At 53.5% G+C, this 22,109-nt stretch overlaps 1 protein-coding gene and 1 non-coding gene across 3 annotated transcripts in view; both read right to left on the bottom strand.

Annotated features, from left to right (window-relative positions):
* Positions 1-21,726, bottom strand: part of Atp2a3 (ATPase sarcoplasmic/endoplasmic reticulum Ca2+ transporting 3) — a 35,741-nt gene extending 14,015 nt beyond the window's left edge. The window contains exons 1-14 of one of the 2 annotated variants that reach the window (XM_047546160.1): positions 21,423-21,726; positions 10,850-10,867; positions 10,514-10,596; positions 8,962-9,066; positions 8,667-8,805; positions 8,296-8,376; positions 8,125-8,210; positions 5,983-6,447; positions 4,282-4,370; positions 4,064-4,166; positions 2,748-2,879; positions 2,250-2,375; positions 493-711; positions 60-395 (exon numbers count right to left, since the gene is read on the bottom strand). In XM_047546160.1, the coding sequence (XP_047402116.1) occupies positions 60-395; positions 493-711; positions 2,250-2,375; positions 2,748-2,879; positions 4,064-4,166; positions 4,282-4,370; positions 5,983-6,447; positions 8,125-8,210; positions 8,296-8,376; positions 8,667-8,805; positions 8,962-9,066; positions 10,514-10,596; positions 10,850-10,867; positions 21,423-21,540 (2,100 nt within the window). In that variant the 5' untranslated portion in view covers positions 21,541-21,726. The remainder of the gene's footprint in view (positions 1-59; positions 396-492; positions 712-2,249; positions 2,376-2,747; positions 2,880-4,063; positions 4,167-4,281; positions 4,371-5,982; positions 6,448-8,124; positions 8,211-8,295; positions 8,377-8,666; positions 8,806-8,961; positions 9,067-10,513; positions 10,597-10,849; positions 10,868-21,422) is intronic. The other variant, XM_047546159.1, reaches the window with a different exon arrangement.
* Trnat-ugu (transfer RNA threonine (anticodon UGU)) lies at positions 18,338-18,411 on the bottom strand. The gene has a single exon. It is a non-coding gene; the product is annotated as a tRNA-Thr (tRNA).
* Positions 21,727-22,109: the final 383 nt, after the last annotated feature.

Here is a 22,109-nt window from a genome sequence, read left to right as displayed (position 1 = left end):
CCAGATTACAGTTGTTAACAAGTCAACCACCTCCCCTGGCGCCAGTCTTGTAACCTCACCATGGCAGTGACCTCGTTAAAGGACTGCAGGTTTTCCACGATGCGGGACTTATGTGCTGGTTCCACACGGGCAAAGCAGCGGGCAGTGTGGCAGGCATGGCGCTGCTGCTCTGGGCTAAGATCATCGAATTCTCGGCCCGTGTAGGCTTTGCCCTCCACATCCTCTGTGTCCCCAAAGATGCCGAGCTGGCGGCAGATGGCCACAGCCGTGCCTTTGTTGTCCCCTGTGATCATGACCACACGAATGCCCGCTCGGTGGCAGCGTGTGATGCAGGCAGCAACCTCAGGCCTTGGGGGGTCCAGCATGCCCACGCAGCCCACGAAGGTCAGGTCTGTCTGTGGGAAGGGGGCAGGTGCAAGTTGGGCCTGAGCCCACCCTTGATCTGCCACCTGCCCGGCCACCACAAGGAGACACATGGCTCCCAGCACCCACCTCGTACTGAACAAACTTGCTGCAGTCGTCCAGTTGCATGTCCTCCTTCTTTGGGGGTGCATCCCGGGTGGCCAGTGCTAGGCAGCGCAGTGTGTCTGAGCCTGAGCCCCAATCTCGGATCTTTGCCAGGATCTGCTCCCTGGAGGTGGTATTCAGGGGTGCTGTGCGGCTCCCCACACGGACTGAGCTGCAGCGCTCAATTACACTCTCGGGGGCCCCCTGTAGAAGTGGGGAGGAGGGAGGCAACTCATCAGCCGGGACTCCACAACTCCTCCCTGCTCAACTGAGGAAACTGAGACCCAGATATGGGGAAAGATCACACAAGGGTGCACAGAATCCATTCTTAGCTCAGAGTAGAAACCACATAGGCCCCACTGTGAGAAAACCTAAAGGGAATGTGGAGGTAAGGTCCCAGCCACCCACTGGGTGGTACACTACCTCCACCAGCCCACAGTTGAGAAGGCTTGTGGCAATATTTGCGGGTAGGGTTGGGTGGGAATGCATCCCATGCAGGCACTATGTCCCTGCCTGCCTGGTGCCTCTGGGATTCTAATTCTGTAGGGGTTTTGGAAGTACGGAAGCAGGCTGAGTCCAGTCAGGGGACCAAAAATACAGTCATGCAGAAGAGGGTGTGGTGGGTGTGACCCTGAGAAGATGCTGTGTGTATGGTGGGGGGACTGTGACAGTCTCCTCAGCAGGCTAGGGTCTCACTCTGGACCTTACCCCATGCTTAGGAATAGTCTCTGAAAGCTCCCTAGATGGCTTATCCTCCTCCCTAAAGGCTGTTAACTTTTCAAAGTAGCCCAAGCTCCCAGTATGCAAGTCTTTTCATTTTGCAAAGGGTTAAAAATCTGTCTTGTGGGATGAAGTCAGGGCTGTGATTCCTACTTCAGATTGGAAAGCAGTGACTAGAGGTGTTATGCATGGAGGTCTGGACAAGAGCTGGTGCCTTTTCCTCTAAGGGACTCAGTTTCAAAAAAAAAAAAAAAAAAAAAAAAACCCTAGCATCCTCAAAAATAGCCAAACTATGGAACCAGCCTAGGTGTCCATCAACAGATGAATGGATAAAGAAAATGTGGTACATATACACAATGGAGTTTTATTCAGCCATAAAGAAAAATGAAATTATGTCATGTGCAGGAAAATGGATGGAACTAGAGACCATCATGTTAAGCAAAATAAGTCAAACTCAGAAGGCCAAGGGTCATGTTTTCTCTCATATGTGGAAGTTAGAGAGGAAAAAGGAAAACAAAGGTGCAGGTGGATCTCACGAAAATCAAAGAGAGAACAAAAGAGGAAAGGGGGAATTCCTGGTAGTCATATTGGCCAAATTATATTGCTATACTGTGTGTATGCATGAATATGTAATAAATTCCATCAATATGTACAACTATAATGCACCAAAAAAAAGTGCACGGGGGGGGTGTGCATCAAGGGAGGGTACCAACTACTTCAAAACCACCAGAAGCAAAATAGGCTTCTAAGAACTGCCTGCCTGGCCCTGCTGTTCACAAGGGAAAACTGAAACCTACAAAAGAGCATGGATGACTCCAAGTTCATGCAATGAGGCAGGGTCCCTCAGCCTTGGTCCCTTGGCCCCAGCTTCTCCCCATTACACCTGGGTACTGTTCCCAGTTCCCCATAGTATGCTCGTCACTTGACAAGGGGCTTCCCCCTCTCCTAGTTCAATCCCCTGCAGTTGCAGGCTCTGGTGCTTCAGAAGACTGGAGACCAGATGCCCCTGAGACAGGCCCCACCTTCACAAACATCTTGCTGCCCTGGGCCTTGGAGTCAGGGTGGGTGGGCGTGCAGTACACCGACATGGACTTCCGGTCCCGGGAGAACTCGAGGGTGAGCTCCTTCCTCATTAGTTGCTTGATGACCTGCAGAGTCCAGGGTCAGGGCATGAGGAACAGAGCCAGCAACTCTTGCCTGCTTCTCACCAGCCACTTGGCCTCAAGAAGAGCCTCTTGCTCTCTGTGGCCTGGTATCTGTACTCCTGCGACCTGGCATTTAAGGCCCCTACCTTCCTCTCTAAAAGGCTACCATTCCCTAGTCTTATGTGCACTTCCCAACTCCAAACTCTTGCCCATGTTCAACCCTTCCCTCTCCTTGCTTAGAGTCAAGTCTTACTAGGAGGTTGAGATCTTCCTCCTTCCAGAAGCCTCCCAAGACTCTGCTTTCCTCTCTGTTCTCCAGATGACCTAGAAACCCCAGCCATGCAGCCTGAGGCCTGAGATCTCCACCCTGCTCACCGCATTGCAGGCACCAGCTCGCTCCACCTGGGACAGGGCCTTCAGGTCAGTGTCAAACACATTCATCTTCTCCACAAGGCAAGTCAAAGCTGTCTCTGTGGCCTCTCCCACCTTCTCATACACGCCCTTGGCCTGGAGGGTCCATGGAGAAAGGGAGTGAGGGGCAGGCTGCCTCAGCTCAGTTCTCCAGTCTCACTTCCTACTCCTTCCTTGTGCCCTGGAGACTCCTTTGCCAAAGTATCTCTGTACAGGCCCATGAGCCCTTCCCAGCTAGCCTGGGGTTGGGGTGGTATCTGCTGGCATTGACATTCACCCCCAAGTCCCTGTATCAATGGCCATGTATCCTTCCCTGCTCTTCCCCTGTCTCTGTCCACTTCAACAGGTTCTCCTTGATGGGTCTCAAAAGCCTGCTGCCTGGGCCCTGCTTCTCCCCTCCCACCCAATCTCCTTGAGGCCCCAAATGCCCCCTGCTTCCACTGCCATTCAAGTGTTCATGACCGCCAGTGCTGGACCCAGTCAAGACCACTCAAACTGTAAGCCCACACACCCACATGCTGCCTAGGGGACCTTGTTCCTGGGTCCCCTCAGGCCACCTCCTCCTCTCCTTATGTTCCCTCTCTTTCACCTATCCAGTCAACAAGTCACAGGATTTTCAGTTCCTAAATCTCTCTCTGACCCATGCCTTCTCCCCTCTCCCTAAGCCTGCAGTCAGTCAGGGTTCAGCTGGTATCTCTCTGGCCTGGACAACACAGGGCACCCAGCTCCTGTCTTGCCCTTCCTGTACCATCATTTATCCAGTGACCTGGAAGATCTTTAGTAAATGCACGGCTCACTACATGACTCCCCGCTCAAAACTTTTTGCTGGCTCTCCACTGCCTTCAGCTTGGCATGGGTGTTGACTTGATCTGGTCGAAAACTTCCCCTCAGGCTGGAGCATACTACTTGGCACTCCATTCCCCTGCTCCAGCCACACGAATGGCTTTGGATGCTTAAATCACATTCGGGCCTTTCCTGGGCTGTGCCTTCTGTTTTAAATTCCCTTTCACATCCTGTCCCCCTCCACCTCTTCCCCCAGGAATCCCTGGCCCTTACACTGCAGTCTTCCACGGTCCCCAAACCCCAGGGACAGGATCCCGAAGCCACCTGAGCCAGAAGGAGGGATGGTAGCCCGGATGTGCAGGGGTGGCCATGCTTCTGGGGTGTGGCACTCCCAAGAGGCAAGGACCACCCACCATTGGTAACTTTGAGACTCTGGGAAAAGGTCTGTCTGGAAAGCCTGGAAACTAGAGAGGTCATGAAAGGGGCTGGGAGCCCACCTCGTTGTAGTCCAGCGCAGAGTCGTTGCACAGGGCACAGATGGTCGCCAGCTCCACCAGCCCATCGAACTGCCCACAGCGAACAGGCTGCTCTCCCTGCCGCCTGCGAAGCCGAGACGGTCATTGCGAAGCTTTGGCCCCGCCCCCGGGAGGTGCCCAGCACCTTAGCCCCGCCCCAGTCCACAGGAGGCCACGCCCACCCCCTCGGGAGCACTCACACTTCTCCCTCGGGGGTATACGTTGTACCCGAGATGGTGAATTCGTGCAAACGGCAGGAGCTTGCTTCCGCTTCAGCTACCACGAACATCTGGGGAGCACACAGGCGTGCTCAGGCGGCTGGGTGGCCTCCCATCTCCCCGGGGAAGCCAGTTTGAATAAAGCCTGACCTTAGGAAGGGTGTCATATGCCTTCCCCTGCCCCCAAGAGCCGCCTGGCCCTCCTCCCCCGAGGGAAGTAATGAGTACAGGGTCCTAGTGGAGGCGGGGACTTTGCCCAGGTGTGTCCAGCTATGGTCTGGCCATTTGCTCTGGACTCTGAGGGGTTTTTGGCTGATTCTTCAGTGTCTGGGAGCAGCTGCTGGTTTGGGTCCTACCTCATCTCACTGTGTGATCCCTGGTCAAGTAACTGAGCCTCAGTTTCTCACTAGTAATATGGGAGAAAGTGGGTTCAGAGTTCAGCCCCTCCTCCTTTCTCTTCCAGGGGATGAATTCTGGCCTTCTGGGGCAGGAAAACTACACCCTGCTCTGAGGCACAGATACCTCCAAACCCAGAGATGACCCCCGAGAGGGAGGCCTTGCCAGCAGGGCCTGCTGGATCACCCAGCTCATATCTCTGCACCTCAGAAACAGGGTGCTCTCCCCTCCCAGGGCAGCCCACTTCCTTGTCTATTAGCTAGTTCTGCTAGGGAGGCAGCTCCTGTTTCATGAAGACTGCCTTCCTCACTGCACATCATCAAATGGCTAGCCCAGCATGCAGCAGGTGCTCAGTAATGACCTTGTTCTTATCTCTGTTCTCGGGGTATCCTCCAGCAAGTACAGCCTGTTATCCAATGTGTTCAGCCTCTACATTCCCACACTGTGCTCTTCAAATCTTCATTTCAGTTAAGAAAGACACTGTTCAGATAAAATCCTACTAGGGGTTTTAGTAGGTTGGGGGCTGCAGGGCAGTAAAGCTTGCCAGCATTCCTTCCCCTACAGTAGCCTCTGATGGATAGACTTCTATGGGACCTTAGGGTCTCAAATACTGAGCCTGGGTTCCTGAGGCCTAGTGCACAGACTGCAGAAGCAGGGATGGGAGAGTCATGATGAGAACCTGGGAAAAGTGGGGAACCCACAACCTTCACCACCTCTCTGCTCAACTCTCTGCTCGGTCAGGAGGACCCCTCTGCCCTTTGGAGTCTCAGTCAGATTCCCTGGAGCATATGGACAGTGGACCCACAATGTGGGATCAAGTGCTAGGGAATGAATAATTCCTGCCCTGGTCCTTCCCAGGTCACTGGATCTGGCATATCTGATGACAGGCATCAACTACACAGTCATGATAGAGCAGGATAGAACCTAGGTCCAGGCCCAGCTTGACTGAGACACCAGAGTTGTACTTGACCCTCTCCTGGATTCTTAATGGTTACCTGGCAGGGTCTGTACACCCAAGCTTCAGATGAAGAGAATGAGGTCCACAGGCTAGCAGTGACCTGCCAAGGACTCCACAGGTCAGAGTGACATGTGTCCAGTCAGGCATCATCTGCTACAGCCTGCCAGTCATCTGCTCTGCCCCATAGAAACTGGATCTGTTTCCCACAGAAGAGAGAGCCCACATTTCCTCCTCCATCCTTTATGAAAAAGGAGGGGAGGGAGCAAGCCCAGCTGCACAGGATCTCACAGCAACACCTGAGGGACCCCAAGCTGGCTACAGCAACTTACCCGACACACTGACATTTGATTGGTGGTGAGAGTGCCTGTCTTGTCAGAGCAGATGACTGAGGTGCAGCCCAGGGTCTCCACAGAGGGCAGGCTTCGCACTATGGCATTCTTGCGTGCCATGCGTCGTGTGCCCAGCGCCAGGCATGTAGTGATGACTGCCGGGAGGCCCTCAGGAATCGCAGCCACAGCCAGGGCCACGGCAATCTTAAAGTAGTAGATAGCACCACGGAGCCAGGAGCCACCATGGGCCGGGTCAGCAAAGTGGCCGATGTTGATGACCCATACAGCCACGCAGATGACAGAGATGGCATGGGACAGCTGCCGCCCAAACTCATCCAGCTTGCGCTGCAGTGGTGTCCGCTCAGGCTCCACTGCTGCCATCTGGCTCCGGATCTTGCCCAGCTCTGTTTGCAGACCTGTGGCCACCACCACACCAACCGCCTTGCCTGATGCTATATTGGTGCCCTGGGCCAAGGAGAGACAAGGAAAGAGCTGCTCGGTCTCCAGCCAGGGCTGGGAACCCAACCACTTCAAGGCAGGAGAAGGACTCTCATCCTCTGACTTGACTTTTTTTTCTCCATGTTGCTAGTGCCTGTGGACTTACATAGCTATGTATTTATTGGGTCATTGCTATCTTTCCATGTTAGTCTGAGATCTATGAAGGTAGGAATTTGGTTTACCATATCCCCAAAACCTAGCAAAAGGCCTGGCACAGAGGTGGCTCTGGGACTGAGCTTGACAATATGATCAACTAGCACAGCCTGGGCACCAACCCATCGAACCCATTATAACATGATTCATAAAAACCACTACGGCCACACAGCAGAGTAGCTGACAATGATTCCAGGTAAATATTTCCTGAAGAATCCAGAAAACCTGAGTCTAAGTTCAGGTTATCCCTTCCTAAGGCCCCAGAAAAATCCCCAAGTCCTATGTAAGGGAGAGGCTGCTGCTCTGTGCCTCAGTCCTCTTCTGCAAAATGGTCCATCAGAGGTGAGGAGGCTGGTTGCTTGGTGTGCCTTCAAATGGCCATGCTGTGGAGGCTGGCAAGAGGACATGTGCTGTGGCAAGCCCATCTCTCTTCTGCCCTGAGCAGTGCAAGCCCCTTGGCTAAGGAAATGACCTGCGGTTAGCCACACCACCCTCGGAGAGCTTCCTAGGGACAGCTGCTGACACTGGAGCAAACCTCCCTCCAAGAGCCTCCCTCCCACCCAAAGCAGCTTGTCCAGGGTGTCCATGCAACTGAGCAGGGTGCTGTCTTCAGGAAGAGCTCTGTGTGAACATGGTCTCCACTTCCAAGGAGACTCTCTAGTCCCTTATAACTAACAGGGTGCCCCTGGCCACTGTCTGACTGATCTGGTCCTTCCTTGTGGCACCAAACACCATGCTGGCTTCAGGATGTTACTGGGCAGCTGTCAACTCCCTCGGAGATCACAGGGGCAGGTCCCTCTCATCAAAGCTGAAGCCACCACTCTCCCTGAGAAGAGCCAGGGTGCTTGGCATCATGCCTTGGGGGTCAGTTTTTACATATGAGAAATGGACCATTGCCATCATCCTTTGCCACTTTTATTCTCTTTTCTTTCTTTTTTTTTTTGTTTTTTTGGTTTTTGTTTTGCAGTGCTGGGGACGGAACCGGGACCTCATGTGTGCTAGGCAAGCGCTCTGCCACTGAGCTATACCTCTAGTGCCTCCACTATTTTTGTAAGTTTTTTCCCTCTAGAGGGTTTTCTGTTGAGTGACTAATGACAAGCTCTGCCCTTCTCCAGGCTAAAAGTGGGTATCCTAGCAGGAAAGAAGAAAAGGTCTGGAGCCAGTATGTTTAAGTTTACAACCTCCTCTGCCCACTCAGGCTGTGTGACCTTGGGCAATTTACTTAACCTCTCTGAGACTGTTCCCTTGTTGAAAAATACAGATAACAAGATCCAGATAACCTTATTTCAAATAAACTAGTATGTACAAAGAGCTTGGAACAGTGCCAGACACACAAGCCTCAGTAAACACAAGCTACTATTATTATTATAAATTTGCATGTATTGCCAAAAATTGAGCAGGTTCTTTCTAAAAGAACTCTGAATAACATTAATGTGATTGTTCTTATTATCACTGTCCAGGCAAAATCCCCCAAGCATCCTGGGAACTTACAGAAAACAGCATGTTCTTCTTGTCCTGGTTCACAGCTCTAGGGTCTGGGATGGCATCTGTGTGCTTGGTCACAGACACAGATTCACCTGGTTGTAGAATAAGTCTGAGAAGCCCCACTCGAAGACATACCTGTCCCCTTGTCCCCACTCCACCCTGGCCCCTGGGCCTCACCCGTCAGGATGGACTGGTCCACTCGCAGCGTGGTGGACTTGATCTCGATGAGGCGGAGGTCAGCAGGTACTTTGTCTCCCACTGTGCAGGAAGAATGGCTCGGCTGAGGGTGGCTTTGGGCCCCAGGCCCTGGGAAAGTCTAGAAGGTTCCAAGGAACCAAGACTGGGGCTGGGAGTAAGGGGCCTGAGCTGTGATCCCTCAAGAAGATCCCTCTGGCCACAACCTCCCAACCTGCCTAACAAGGCTTCAGTCAAAAGTTTTGGAGGGATGTGACAGCCACCCCATCAACACAAATAACTGGAAAGACAGAGGCACAGGGAGGGACGGGGCTCCCTGGTGTCATGTGAAGGCAGGAGGAAGCCCCGCATACCCGCCACTTCCACGATGTCTCCGGGGACGAGGTCTCGGGCGCGGATCCTCTGCACGCCCCTGCGGTCTGAGCGGATCACCTTGCCCATCTCAGGCTCGTACTCCTTTAAGGCCTCGATGGCACTCTCAGCATTGCGTTCCTGAGGAACAGACGGGCAGGTAGTCTGTCCTTGCTGTCACCTCAGAGTGACACCCCTGGGGCCTGGGATTGAGCCGGAAGCAGAAGGATCTGCAGGTGGAGGTCACAACTCGAAGCCAGGGCCCCAGGGCCTAGCCCCACACGCTGTGCCTCTCACCTGCCACACGCCCACAATCGCGTTGGCCACGAGGATCAGCATGATGACCAGGGGCTCCACGAAGGCTGTTGTGGTCTCCTCTCCCTCCTCGAACCAGGCCAGGACCTGCAGGGTCAGAGCTAGTGAGCTGAGTCATGCTGACGGCCCCATCTGTTCTCCTTGTCCTTTGTACCCTGGGTCTCCCTGTCTGCTTCCCTGCTCAGGGGAGATACCCCCAGGGAATCCTGGGCTTGCAGAGGGGCTCTCCTCTGAGAAGACCTTGGTAGAGGACACCCATCCCATAGATACGACCACCACAGCTCCCACCCGCCAGGCCAACCTTCAAGGGGTTCGTAAGCCAGACTTCCGTCTGCCTAGAGCAGTGCTTCTCACCACAGTCCCTAGGGACTTGTTAGAAACACAGTTCTCAGGTCTATCCTAGACTTCTGGGGTCACAGTTCTGGGGCGGGTCCGGGAATCTGTGTTTGACAAGCCCAAGTAATTCTTATGCATGCTCACATTCAAGGTTCCTAGCCAGGAGAGTATCCTTCCAGCCCTAGAGCCTAGGACTGGAAGACAGACTTCAGTCAAGTCCTGTGTCCATCTCTGACCTAAACAGGTACTTGTTTCTCCACTTGCATGGGACTCAGTGTGGCCATCTCTGCTGTAAAGGGGTGCAAACCGGCTTGGGGCTCTGCCATGCACAGATGTTGTTTCTAAGAGTCCCCGTATTCTACAAAGACCAGACACAACTAGAGAAGAGCTGGTCTCAGCCAATGCTCCTGCTGCTCCACACTCCAGGTCACCAAGATGAGGTCTCCCCCCAAGTTCTGTTGGGAGTGGGACCAGGAACGGGAACCATGTTCACCCTTGGGGGGGTCGCTTACCAGTCCTGTGTTCACCTCCAGTCCCTGCTATTCGGCCAAAGAAGACAACCACTGTCCCTTAGCACATGTCTACCCTGGGCCTGGCCTATGTTCAGAATGGGGTGTGTGCAGCAGGAATGAGGGAAGAGCAAAGGGAAGCAGTAGCCAGGAGGAGGCTGCAGGGTGTGAAAGCCAGCGTCTGTCTGAGGAGCACTAGAAGGAGCTGCAGCATTCAACCAGGAGACATCTGACAATATCTGAAGACATTTTTGATTGTTACAACTGGGAGGTGGGAATGACATCTGGTGGACAGAGGTCAGGGGTGCTACCAAACAGCCTGCACAGGACAGCCCTTCACCTCCACCAGCAATTATCGAGTCCCAATGTGAACAGTGCTGAGGTTGAGGAACCCTGGGCTGAGACAGGGAGGGGCAAGGTCAGCTTGTGATTTTGAAAGCTCACTCTGACAGCAGAGTATAAGATGAATGGGGGCAGCGCAGATGGAAGCCAGGGGCCCGGTGCTGAGGCTTCGAGGGTTCAGGCAAGGGAAGCTGAAATCTGAGCAGAAAAGGGGCATGGGGGGCCAGGAAGTGCCCATGGTTGAGAGGATAGCAGCTCTGTGGCCCACAGCCTGGCCTCTGAGCACTGCCCAGATCCAGCTCCCCTCTCAGGCTACCCAACACTAGTATGGCAGCAGGGCTACTTACAAAGGAGACCAGGGCAGCCAGCAGCAGGATGCGTACCAGGAGGTCCTCAAACTGCTCCAGCACCAACTCCCACAGGGACTTCCCTGGAAACAGGAGAGCAGCATGAGGCCCAGGCCTCCGACCCACTGCCCTCCCCATTCAGAGCTGGCTCCAGGGGGCCCTAGCCCCATTTCTCCTTACAGTTCAAAGATGGAGAACCCAAGACCCTGAGAGGCTTGGGCAATGCTGAGGGGTTCAGCAAGGTCTCACTCTTGCGGGAGGGGAGAATTACCACCTCATAGAATAGCCAAGGATGTCATGCCCCCACCTGGCAGAATGCCCCAGCCCCGGTCTCACCTTCCTCAGTGGGGAGCTCTGCAGGATCCAGGCAGCCAAAGGAGCATGAGGAGACAAGAGATGAGCGGGTTATGTAGCGGGGTCTTGAGGAGTCTGGGAGCCCCTCCCTCTATGCTATCCGGGCCACACTGGCCTGGATGTGTCTGCACAGCCCTCTGTGAGTGGATGGCTTGAGCCCAAATCCTTGTGCTCCGCCCCCACCCCACCCCCGCTCACATTAAGTGAGCTCTGGTGTGGCTTGACTCATCTTAGCATGAGACCAGAGCCAGGAGGGGCCCTTCTGGTCCCCTACTCAGAGAGGAAACTGAGGCCTGGAGGATACAAGGAACCTCAAGGTCACACAAGAGAGTCGGAAATTTCCGTGGTCCCCCTTGTTTATTCTTCCCCCGAAGGTTGCCCAGTCCTGGTCAATGTCACCCAACTCCATGAAAAGGGAGCCTCTTCTGAACACTGCTCAGCTTCCATTCCCTCACATTCTGACCCACCTGCTCCTCCAGAACCACCTGGTCAAGGTGAGCAATATAGCCAGCCCTTGGAGTCCCACCCTGAGCAGGCTCTCCTGGACTATCCCTCCAGCCACCAGCAGCCCAGACAGTGAGAACCCTTCCCTGACTCCCTCCTAGGCCTCCACTCCAGATTTGTTCAAGGAAGACCCCCCAGCACCACACCATGTGCCCAGTCCCACACACCATCTTGAAGAATGCTGTTTCCAAACACCAGAAGCACCTGTCTCACTTTACCTGCCAAATTTTTCTAATCTTCTACATTTCCTCAAACACACTTTGTACCAGCCAGAGCCGGCTGCCACTCATACCTGAAGTCTGAATTTTCCAGAGAGCCTAAAGGGGAGGTGAGGCAGAAGCTCCAGCCCTACTTCACACACACCACATCGAGGGTCAGAGTGGACAAGGCTGAAGCCGGGTCACACGGGGAATGTCTGTGTGTGGCTGTGGAGGGGGCAAGAGCTGGACTCTCTCTCTCTTTAATTTTTATTTATTTATTTATTTATTTATTTATTTATTTATTTATTTATTTATTTTTTGTGGTGCTGGGGATTGAACCCAGGGCCTTGTGCTTGTGAGGCAAGCACTCTACCAATTGAGCTATAGCCCCAGCCCCTTCTCTCTCTTTTTTAAAAAAAATTTTTATAGTTGTAGATGGACAGCATGCCTTTATTTTATATGGTTATTTTTGTATTCGGTGCTAAGGATCGAACCCTGTGCCTCACACATGCTAGGCAAGCGTTCCGCCACTAAGCCCCAGTCCCAACCCCAGCCCCAAGAGCTGGACTCTTAATGGGCTCCCCAACCCTGGGCCAAGCTCCCATCCCTGCTGAAGACACTGACACCCCTCCCAGGCTGCAGTCTAACCCATCTCCGCCTTCTGCCCTTCCCTACTCAGAGGCCAGCAGCAGTAGCACCCTGGAGCTTGTCAGCAGTGTAGATCTGAGGCCCCTGGCTGGCCCTCTTCCCCCGCCTGCTTCCTGACACATGGGACAGGTCCTATGTCTGTCCACCTGTTCTTGGCCTGCAAGCATTTTTTCCCATGGGAATCCTTTCCCCGGACCACCTGTTTGGAAGGTTTGGGGTCTGCACCTGGCAGATGAACCATGGAGAGTATTACGCAGCCCATTGGATTGCAGGAATCCAGGAGGGAAACATATAACCTAAAAATACACTTTCTAGCATTTTCTCTAAAGCCCTATTTTAGGCAACGGCTGACATTTTCCGTGGAAAATGTAATCTCCAGTGTCCTGCGTTGAGATTAAAATCAAACAGACATTTTCCTTCTGATCTATTTAACTGAAGTGAACAGGAAAGGCGGGAGGAGGGCCAGGCCTGGTTTCTGGGCCAATTCTCTAATGCAGCAGGGTTCTTTAGAGGTCATCTCAGTCATGCCCCAGTCTCACAACGGAACACTACCAGCCTCTTGGCACGCATCAGCCAGCTTTTGCCATGCTCTATTGAGAGACTCCCAACCCCTCACCTTTTTAGGGATTTTTGACCAAGGGAAGAGTCCATCTGACAGTCTCACTTGAATCCCTCATGCTATTTCCCTAACTCCTCCCTGTGAGGTATGAAGCTCCCAGGCTGCCATGTTCCTTAGTGCATCTATCCTGGGTAGGACAAGACCTGGGGTTAGGATGCATGTCACAGTCACATACCAGCTCTAGTCCCTCCAAGATGCCTCTGCCTGCCCCAAATGATCTCTTCCTGTCCACCTGGACCTTCCCTCCTGCTCCTTGACCCACACTGACCCAGAATCCACTCTTTGGAGATCATCATGGTGTTCCCCAAATATTTCTGGTTCTCCATATATTGTAGCCACGTAGTAAGTTTGCAGTTCTCAGCCCCCATGTGAGTTTCAAAGGGAGGGTATGTGTTAGTTCCAGGCTGGAACATTGGATTCTTTGGGATTTTTTTTTTTTTTTTTTTTTTTTTTGTGCTGGGGATCGAACCCAGAGCCTTGTGCTTGCAAGGCAAGCACTCTACCAACTGAGCTACCTCCCCAGCCCCTAGATTCTTGGTGTGAGACTTTCCAGAAGGTCACCATCCAGTAGAATGTTCTGTGATGACAGACATCTTTTCTGTCTGTGCTGTCCAGTACAGTAGCCACTAGCCACATGTGGCTACTGAGCGCTTGGAATGTTCCTGGTGTAAACTGAGGAACTACATTTTAAATTTTGCTTTGTTCATTTAACTTTAAGTAGCCACATGAGGCTGCTGGACTGGACTGTGCAGGTCTGGAGCTCCACTACGGCAGCAGCAACCTGTGAAGTGGTATCTGCTCTGTCATCTTCGTCACAGAGCCAGGAAGCACTGTCTCAGATGACCAATCAGCCACTGGCAATCAGTAGGAGTGGGAAATGAACCACTGAGGGGTTTTATGATATTTTGTTTTGTTTTAAGAGATGGGGTCTTGCTGGGTGCAGTGGTGCCTGCCTATAATCCCAGCTACTCTGGAGGCTGAGGCAGGAGAATTGCGAGTTTGTAGCCAGCTTTGGTAATTTAGTAAGACCCCATCTCAAAATAAAACAAAAAGAACTGGGCTGGGGAGATAGCTCAGTTGGTAAAGTGCTTGCCTTACAAGCACAGGCCCTGGGTCGATTCCCACCACCACCACCACCACCACCACCACAACAACAACAAAAGAACTGTGATAGAGCTTATTGGCAGCACCCCTGGGTTCAATCCCCATTACCACAAAAAAAAAAAAAAAAAAAAAAAAAAAAACATGAGAGATGGGATCTTGCTATTTTGTCTGTCCAGACTGGTCTCAAACTCCTGGGCTTAAGAGAGCCTCCTGCCTCAGCCTCCCTGAGTAGCTGAGACTGCAGGTGCTCACCACGGTGCCCAGCCAGCCACTGAGATTTTGGGCTTGTTATTGCAGTCCCCTACCTTGGCTCAGACCTGGTTTTCACCACCAGGATCCCCTTCCACCTCCACCTGGGGAGGCTCAGCCAGCCACAGAGTCATAGGAGATGTCCTGCCCATCCCTGCATGTGGCATGCATGGTTCTAGTCCTACAGCAAGCAGCTGACTCCCTGTGAGGCCCTACACCTCACTGGGAAGATGGGGTACCCGCACCCACCTCAAGAGGCTGCTGTGATGATCATCATCATCACCATCAGGAACTACATTTGCTGAGCTTCTACCATTTACCCATCAGTGCACCAGGTCTTACCCACCTTATGTCCAGAGGATACAGAGGAAGATAACTGGGGACTGAGCCAAGAGGTGCTCAGCAGGTGACCCAGGAGCAGTGGTTCTTGACACTGAGCTATTCCCTTAGGCATATTATTCCTTGTATGATTCTCAAGCACCCTGAGAAGGAGGATGCTGTCATTATTCCCATTTTGCAGAGTAAAAAACCAAAGCACAGAGAGGTTGAGTGACTATTTAACTGTTACACAGCCAGGAAGCACCAGAGAAAGGTTGTGAGCCCAGGCAGCCCAGCTCAGAACCTTCTGTTCTGGACTTCCTGTGCTAACTTCTAGGCTGCCCTGCCTTCCCTCCTTTGGTCTCTTTACCACTTAGCCAAAGTCACCTAACAAAATTTGGTGTCTAGTGTCCTGATAGTTGAACTGGATGTACTCATCCCATTATTCAGCCCACCCCTCTGTAGTGGCCCCAGAGCCACCAACCAAAATCATTGTCCAAATGGATCTGCTGTTCTCACAGGTGGTATTTAGAGGCCACTAGGTCCTGCCAGCCCAGGCCCAGTCTACTCCAAATGTCAGTTCCACCAAGACCCAAAGGATACAATTCTCCCCTCATGTGAATGAGTCCCAGAGCTACAGAAGGAACCCAGGGCTGGGAAAGCCTCATGCGCCCACCACAGGCGTTCCCAGAAGATGCTGGGTCCCCCATGCTACCCCAGTTGCATGTTATGGGGCTGAGCTAGTTCCCCTTGAGCCAGATGCTGCATTTGCTAAGTGGGAGATGCCCTGCCTTGCTCACCTCTGTACTATCGCTGGGTGGCTCCTCCCAAATCCCCATCCGGCCAGCCCAGGGGCACACAACTCCTACTATTCTTGTCTGGGCCTCTCCCAGCCTACCACTGCTCTGGATCACTGTTGCCAGACCAAGAGGGCTGGTGTCTGCTGATGCCCCTATGAGGCTGAGGATCCTGAGAGTGAGATTCTGGACCCCGGGGCAGGCCGGTGGGGCAGTGATCTGAGAAACTCCATGGTTTAAAGCAAAGAATCTGGTCCAGAATCTGGCTTCAGTTCAAGTCCTGCTCTGTCTCTTGGTATTGTCGTGGCAACAGGCAAGTCACTCAAATCCCTGTGTCTGTTTCCCCATCAGCACACAGTGGGTAATAACAGTAATACCTTATAAGGTTATGTGAAGCTTGTATGACATGCATAAAGTGCCCAGGATGCACAGCCCACAGGGATAGGCATCAAGCACGCCAGTTATTAGATCATAAGCTCCAGGTTATCGGGACTGTGTTTAGTGTAGTGGAACGATGCCTGTCGCATAGTAGGTACTCAGAACAAACAGATTAATGAGTGACCCAGCCTCTGCCCTGTCACAGATCTTCAGTGGCTGTCCTCAGTCGACCTTGGCATGGCCTTCAAGACCTTGGATCTGCCTCAACTTGCCCTTCTAGAATCACATACACAGTTTAGATGCAAGACCCTGTGCCACCAGTCCAACCTCAGGATTGCCACCACCTCCCCGTGTTCTTCCATCAATATTTTGTTTGTATCTTATCTGCTGTCCAGAGAACCCTGACCTATCTCATCTGAACCCTGTCTCTCCAGGACACCTTCCTCCCTCAGTCATCAGTATCGAAACCCCCAGAATGGAGTACCTCCAGGGTAGGGAGGGGCTAAGTCCTCTAGGTCCACACTGAGTCCTCCCAGTCATTGTTTATTCAGTTGCTCTGTGGTTCAGAACAGGCCTGGGCCCACAGCCTGCAGCCAGGAAGAAGCAGTACAGAGCCAGGGCTGCCCCCCGGCTCCACACACCACAGGCTCCGCACACCACCTGCTCCCTAATCCCCCTGACTCCTTCCTTCTCACAACACTGGAAACTGGAATTTCGGCTTCTAAATGTCAGTTCCAGCCGGGAGAGGAGAGCACTCACAAGGGCTTCCTCCAAGGTAAATTTACAAAGCAATTAAATTGTCACTTGGAGAGGTAGGGAGAGGCCCTGGCTGGGCAGAGCCCGCCCAGCCCACCTGGCCCTGCCTGTGTCTCCAGGTTCCACCTAGAGTGGACAAGCTGGCCCTGCTCCTCAGGGGACCACTGAGGGGCCTTGGAAAGTGGCTCTTTCTCTGCAGAGAGGCCCTCCAGTCTACCTGGCTGACCTGGCGCTAGATGTACAAGGTTTGCTTAACATCGGTGTGTCCTGCAACAGTGCAGGGCAAACCTGGCCCTGACTCAGGGTGCACATCTGGAGCAGGCCTGACATTGCTCCTGGGGGGACAAAGGCTGCCTAGCAAGGGCCAGTGGATGTGAAAACTAGGGTGTAGCCTGAAAAACGTTGAGCTTCCAATTGGCCTGCAGTGGAAGCATGTCTTCTCCCACTGGGGAGTCAGTTTCGGATCCTTCAAGGCCCCTTAGGGGATCTCAGGTCCCATCTCTGCTATGCCGAGGAGGACACTGAGACCAAAGGAGGGGCAAGTCTGCTCAAGGTCACTCAGAAAGTGAGGCCATTCCCACCAACTTCTTGTCCCACTTACCCCACTCCTGGTGGCCTGGCTTCTGGGGTTATGCATGTGGGTTTCCAACTAAGGCCTGGGAAATAAGGTCACAGCCAAAACACCACAGGAAGTACTCCAATTCTGGGCCACCCCTCCCACCCTGGGGCATCCCTGAGGACCTTGTACCCTTTGCACAGGCAGGGTCCAGGCCTGGCACTGCCTCTCCATAAGCTCCCCTGAATGGGGGCCACCCCCAGAGACCTCTTAGAATCTAATCTGACCATCAGATCCCTGGGCACTCCAGGTCCTTTAGGAGCAGGGTTGTGTGGCAGGACGTGCCCAACCCAGTCCAGTCTCTGACCTTGGCCCAAGTCCAGCAAAGGATGTGAGCAGCCCATTTATGGACACAAGGAAGTTGGATGACTCCTAAAGGTACAAAAAGATAACCAATCTGACTTGTAAACAGAAAAACGCCAAGTGAATTCACGAGAGGACGCTTTTCTATGACCGGCACAGATCAAGTTACACACTTACACAAGTGCCTTACACACTTTGGCCAGGTGGCAGATGGGCAGGTCGATGGGTTCAACCTTAGGGACAGTATAGTAGCAACAGCTGTCAGACTGCATGCACACTCTGCACACAGCAGTTCACTTCTAAGAATTTATCCTTCATGACTATTTACAACTGTGTGACATGTGAAGGCACGGGTATTCCTTATACTCTGCATGTAATAGCAGAGGCTGTGACCAACCCAAGCAGCCCTCAGAAGGGGGAAGAAGAAACACTGGAACAGACCCACGACGGAACCCAGTGCTGCCACTGGGAAGCCCAGGGAAGCTCCCTTATGACCCATCTCCAAGAACACTGGTCAAGTGGAAAGAAGGGGGAAACGACACACAGAACCCACTTCCTTTCATGTAAAAAAAAAGATCCTAGGGATGGGGTGTACTCAGTGGCAAAGCAAGTGCCTAGCATGTGCTAAGGCCTGGGTTTAATCCCCAGCACAGCAAGGAAATTTTTAAAAAGATTCTAGATGTGGATGTGTACATGCACAGAATATTTTGGGAAAGAGACACGAGAATTGGGAACACTGGGATGGGTGGTTGGGGACAGAGTCAGAAGTCTTTACTGTATACCTTTTGTACCCTTTGAAGGTTAAACTATGAGTAAATTTTAATTCAAAAACAAATTTATAGGGTTGGGGTTGTGGCTCATTGGTAGAGCACTTGCCTGGCAAGTGTGAAGCACAGGGTTTGATCCTTAGCCCCACATAAAAAATAAATATATAAAATAAAGGTATTTTGACCATCTGCAACTAAAAAAAAATTTTTTTGGGGGGTGCTGGGGATCGAACCCAGGGCCTTGTGCTTACAAGGCAAGCACTCTACCAACTGAGCTATCTCCCCAGCCCCTAAAATAATTTTTATAAAAATAATAAATAAATAAATTTATGCCAGGTATGGTAGCACAAGCCTGTAATCCCAGCTACTTGGGAGGCTGAAACAGGAAGATCGCAAGCTCAAGACCAGCCTTAGCAACTTACCCAGACCCTGTCTCAAAATTAAAAAAAAAAAAATTAAAGAAGGCTAGGAATGGAGCTCAGAGGTAGAGCTACTGAGTTCAATCCCCAGTACTGCAGATAAACGCTGCTGGGGCCTCACCAGCTCCTGCAAGGTTGGGACAGATGGTGTTGTATGCACAGGGGACTCCCGACTGGCACACTCACTGACTGTGCCTCTGAGGCTCCCACCCCCAGTTCTGAGGCTTCTGTCCTCATGAGGGAGGAGAAGGGAGAGGTAGGAGGGTGGGATCCCCAGGTTCCATTCCTCCAGGCCCTGGCAGAATTTGCAAACTTTAAGACTTAAACAAATGACTTCCTTGTGGTTTCCAGTGCTAACGACCTCACAGGTGCATAGACGCCTGGGGTGGGAGGAACACTAGTCCCTGGGGTGTTCCCTCCACCCACAAGCCCTGCACCCTACCAACCACCTCCTGACCAGGAGCCCAGCCCCACCTCCTCTGCTACAGATGACTTGGTAGAAGTGATCTCACTAAACATGCACAAACAACTCTAAGAGGTGGTTTTATTGCAGCCTCATTTATAATGAGGAAACCAAGGCACAGAAAGGCCAAGGGGCTTGTCTGGGGTCACACAGCTATGAAGGGGCAGAGCCAGAGTGCAAAACCCCATCAGCCCCATCCCAGACGCTGTGCAGGTAGCGCCTAGGGGACATCCAAGCCTCCTCCATAGGCTGGAGAGTGGAAGGCAGGAAGGGGCAGCTGGCTTCCCTCTGCTCACCTGACAACTTCCAGAGCCCTGGAATGCTTCCTGAGGAAGAAGCATCAGAGACGTGAAGGGAGAGCCCTCTGAGGCCTCAGTTCAGGGGCAAAACTGGTATAGCTGCTGCCACACCAGGGTCCCCGAGCCTGCAGAACCTGTGATCTTTTACGAATAGGTAAACTGAGGCCCAGAGAGGAGTGGGCACCTGTGCCAAGTCCACCACAACCTACTGTGTGATCTCGCCAAGTTGTTTAAACTTCTGGTGCTTCAGTTAACTCCTCTCTAAAATAAAGATGACAATAGCCCTTACTTCAGAGTTGTTTGGGGAAAGAAATGAGATGATAGATGAAAAAGTGCTGAGAACAGTGCCTGGCACATAGTAAGTGTTCAGTGAATATCAGCTTTTATTACTGATACTAGCAAAGCACAGAGGAACCAGGGGAGCCTGCTCTGATCCCCTTTTTCTACCACATCAACACACATCTACCTATCTGTGAACCTATAAACCATGCCCATCACCTCACACAGATGTTGGGGGACAGGGCACCCCAAGATCCCATCACCCAGACAAAACTACACAGAGTCAGGAGACTAGGGGCTGCACCATCAGCTTCTCCTCTGCTGAATCCCTGAAGACATAGGTGCCAGAAAGGACAAGAACCTTGGTCAGGGACAAGCAAGGGCAGAATGTGTGAGATTCTGGAGACTGAACGAAGGGCTGGATCTCCAGCTTCCCTTGGGAATCAAGATTCGCAAGCTGGACTGCAGCAGCACCAAAGAAGCTGTGGGAGTCCAGACCTGCCTGCCCAGACTCCCACCCCACCCCAGAGCCAGGGGGCAGTCCCTGCCACCCTATTCTCCTGCACCAAAGGATACTCTCCCTGCCAAGTCATTAATGGGGGGATATTAAATAATATTTATCTCCCCAGTTCCTCCCACAGCTCAACTAAATATAGCAACTAATTTTTTTGAAAAAGGATTTCTGCTCCAGAAAGATAATATTTATATAAGAGGTGGTTTTCATAAACCAATACAAAACCGAAGCACCCTTTTTGACAGCAATTTGTAATTTTTTTTAAGCCAGCCCTGCGCTGAGGGACACAGGCCAGAGCACCTTCCCCTCCAATTGACTGGAAACTCCAAAGGATGAGGCCCAAAATCCCTCTGGCAACACTCTGGGGATGGAGGAAACTTTTCTTTCTGGTCCCCTTACACTCTGCCAGGTGCTGTGGGGGTAGCAGGTCCTGCCTGGAAGGGACATAGGCAAGAGAACACTAAGTCTTCCATCCTCAGGAACTTTCAAATGCTGGGCCACATTTGGATAGTACCAGGTGGCACTGCCCACTGCCTTAGCAGAAAGGAGAATCCCACACTCCTTTGAAGACAGTGAAGAAGAACCCATTCTCCTCCCACACAAGCTGCAAAAGAGGGAAGGTTTCCTCGGTGCCCAAGATGGACAGGCACCACTACAGGTCACCCAGCCTCTGGCAAGTCCCTGAGACCTCCAGTTGGCCAGTCCAGGAAGATGGGTCTCTCGCCTCGGCAGTTCAAAGCCCCCACAGACTCCCGCCAGCTACATCCGCTTGGGGTTGCAGAAAGAGGAAGACCTGGGGGGTGGAGGTGGGGGTGGGGGCACCAAGGCCGCCAGCTGACAAAGCTGCACCTTCTTGAAGGTTTTATTGCGCCCTGCGGGGAGACCCTGGGCCAGTTGCGAGGTTGGACCTCAGAGTGCTTGGCCCGTCCCAGGACAGCAGGTCTCAATGTGTGCTGCACCTGCAGGATACCGGCGGGCCGCAGCGCAGCGCGGGGTTGCAGCTTAGACCGCGGATGCCGGTGGGCTGTCTTGCAGGCATGGATGGGACCGCGCCTCAGTAGGAAGCCTGAAACGACCGAGCGTGGAGGGGGCGGCAGGCGTCCGGTCTCCCAAGCCGGAACCCGCCTCCATCCACTCGAAGGTGGCCGCGCAGCCCAGCCGGGTGCCCCAAGAGCATCTGCAGAGGTTTCCGGAGCCCTCACTTCCTGCCCGCCCGCGGGGACCAAGACCTTGGAGGGAGAGCACCGCCTGGCCGCGGGGCAGGGGGGGACTGAGACTGCTGCGCGCGCGGCCCCGCTCCCCGGCCCTGCCCGCGCGCTCACCGTTGGGGCCGTAGCGCTCCCGCGCGCCGGACACCTGCGCCGGGCTCAGGCCGCCCTCGGCTGTCACCGAGAAGTGGCGCAGCACGTCGGCGGCAGGGAGCAGGTGCGCCTCCTCCATGCCGCCCGCCCGGCAGTCTGCGCCGTTCAGGCCGCCTCTTCGCTAGGCTACTGCACAGGACGCTGGGGGCTTGAGCACTGGCGGGCGCCACGCGAGGCCATGTCCGCGCTGGGACCTTCCCCGACGGCAGTGGCGGCGGCTGCCAAGGCCAGCGCCAGGATGCAGCGCCCCCGGCTCCCTCCCCGGGGCGGGGCGGCGCGGGACCCGCCCCCGCACTCACACCCCTTCCGGCCCCCTCCGAGCCGCAGGCCCCGCCTGCCGCGCCCCGGGGCGCCTAACCCCGCTGCCCGCCCATTCTACAGAAGTGGGCACTGAGGTCGATGGCGGGGAGCGCCAGAACCGAGCCTGTGGCGACTGAGGGCGTGTGGCAGGGGAGTGAGATGGGGTGGGGGCTCCGTCCCTGTCCCCGCAGAGCTGGGGAATGCTCAGTGCTGATCTCAGAACTCTCACATTCTCCTCGTTTTGGTTCTCCTGGGGTGGAGGGGGGATGTGTTGCGAAGTGGAGCTGTCCATAGAGGGGCGTCCTACTTCCCAACTCCAATTCAGCGCAGTGTGACCCTGAATCTGGA

The sequence above is a fragment of the Sciurus carolinensis genome, chromosome 3 (genome assembly GCF_902686445.1).
Source record: "Sciurus carolinensis chromosome 3, mSciCar1.2, whole genome shotgun sequence".
Lineage (NCBI taxonomy): Eukaryota > Metazoa > Chordata > Mammalia > Rodentia > Sciuridae > Sciurus > Sciurus carolinensis.
The sequence above is the reverse complement of the archived record's forward strand: the minus strand, read 5'-3'. Positions and strand labels throughout refer to the sequence as shown.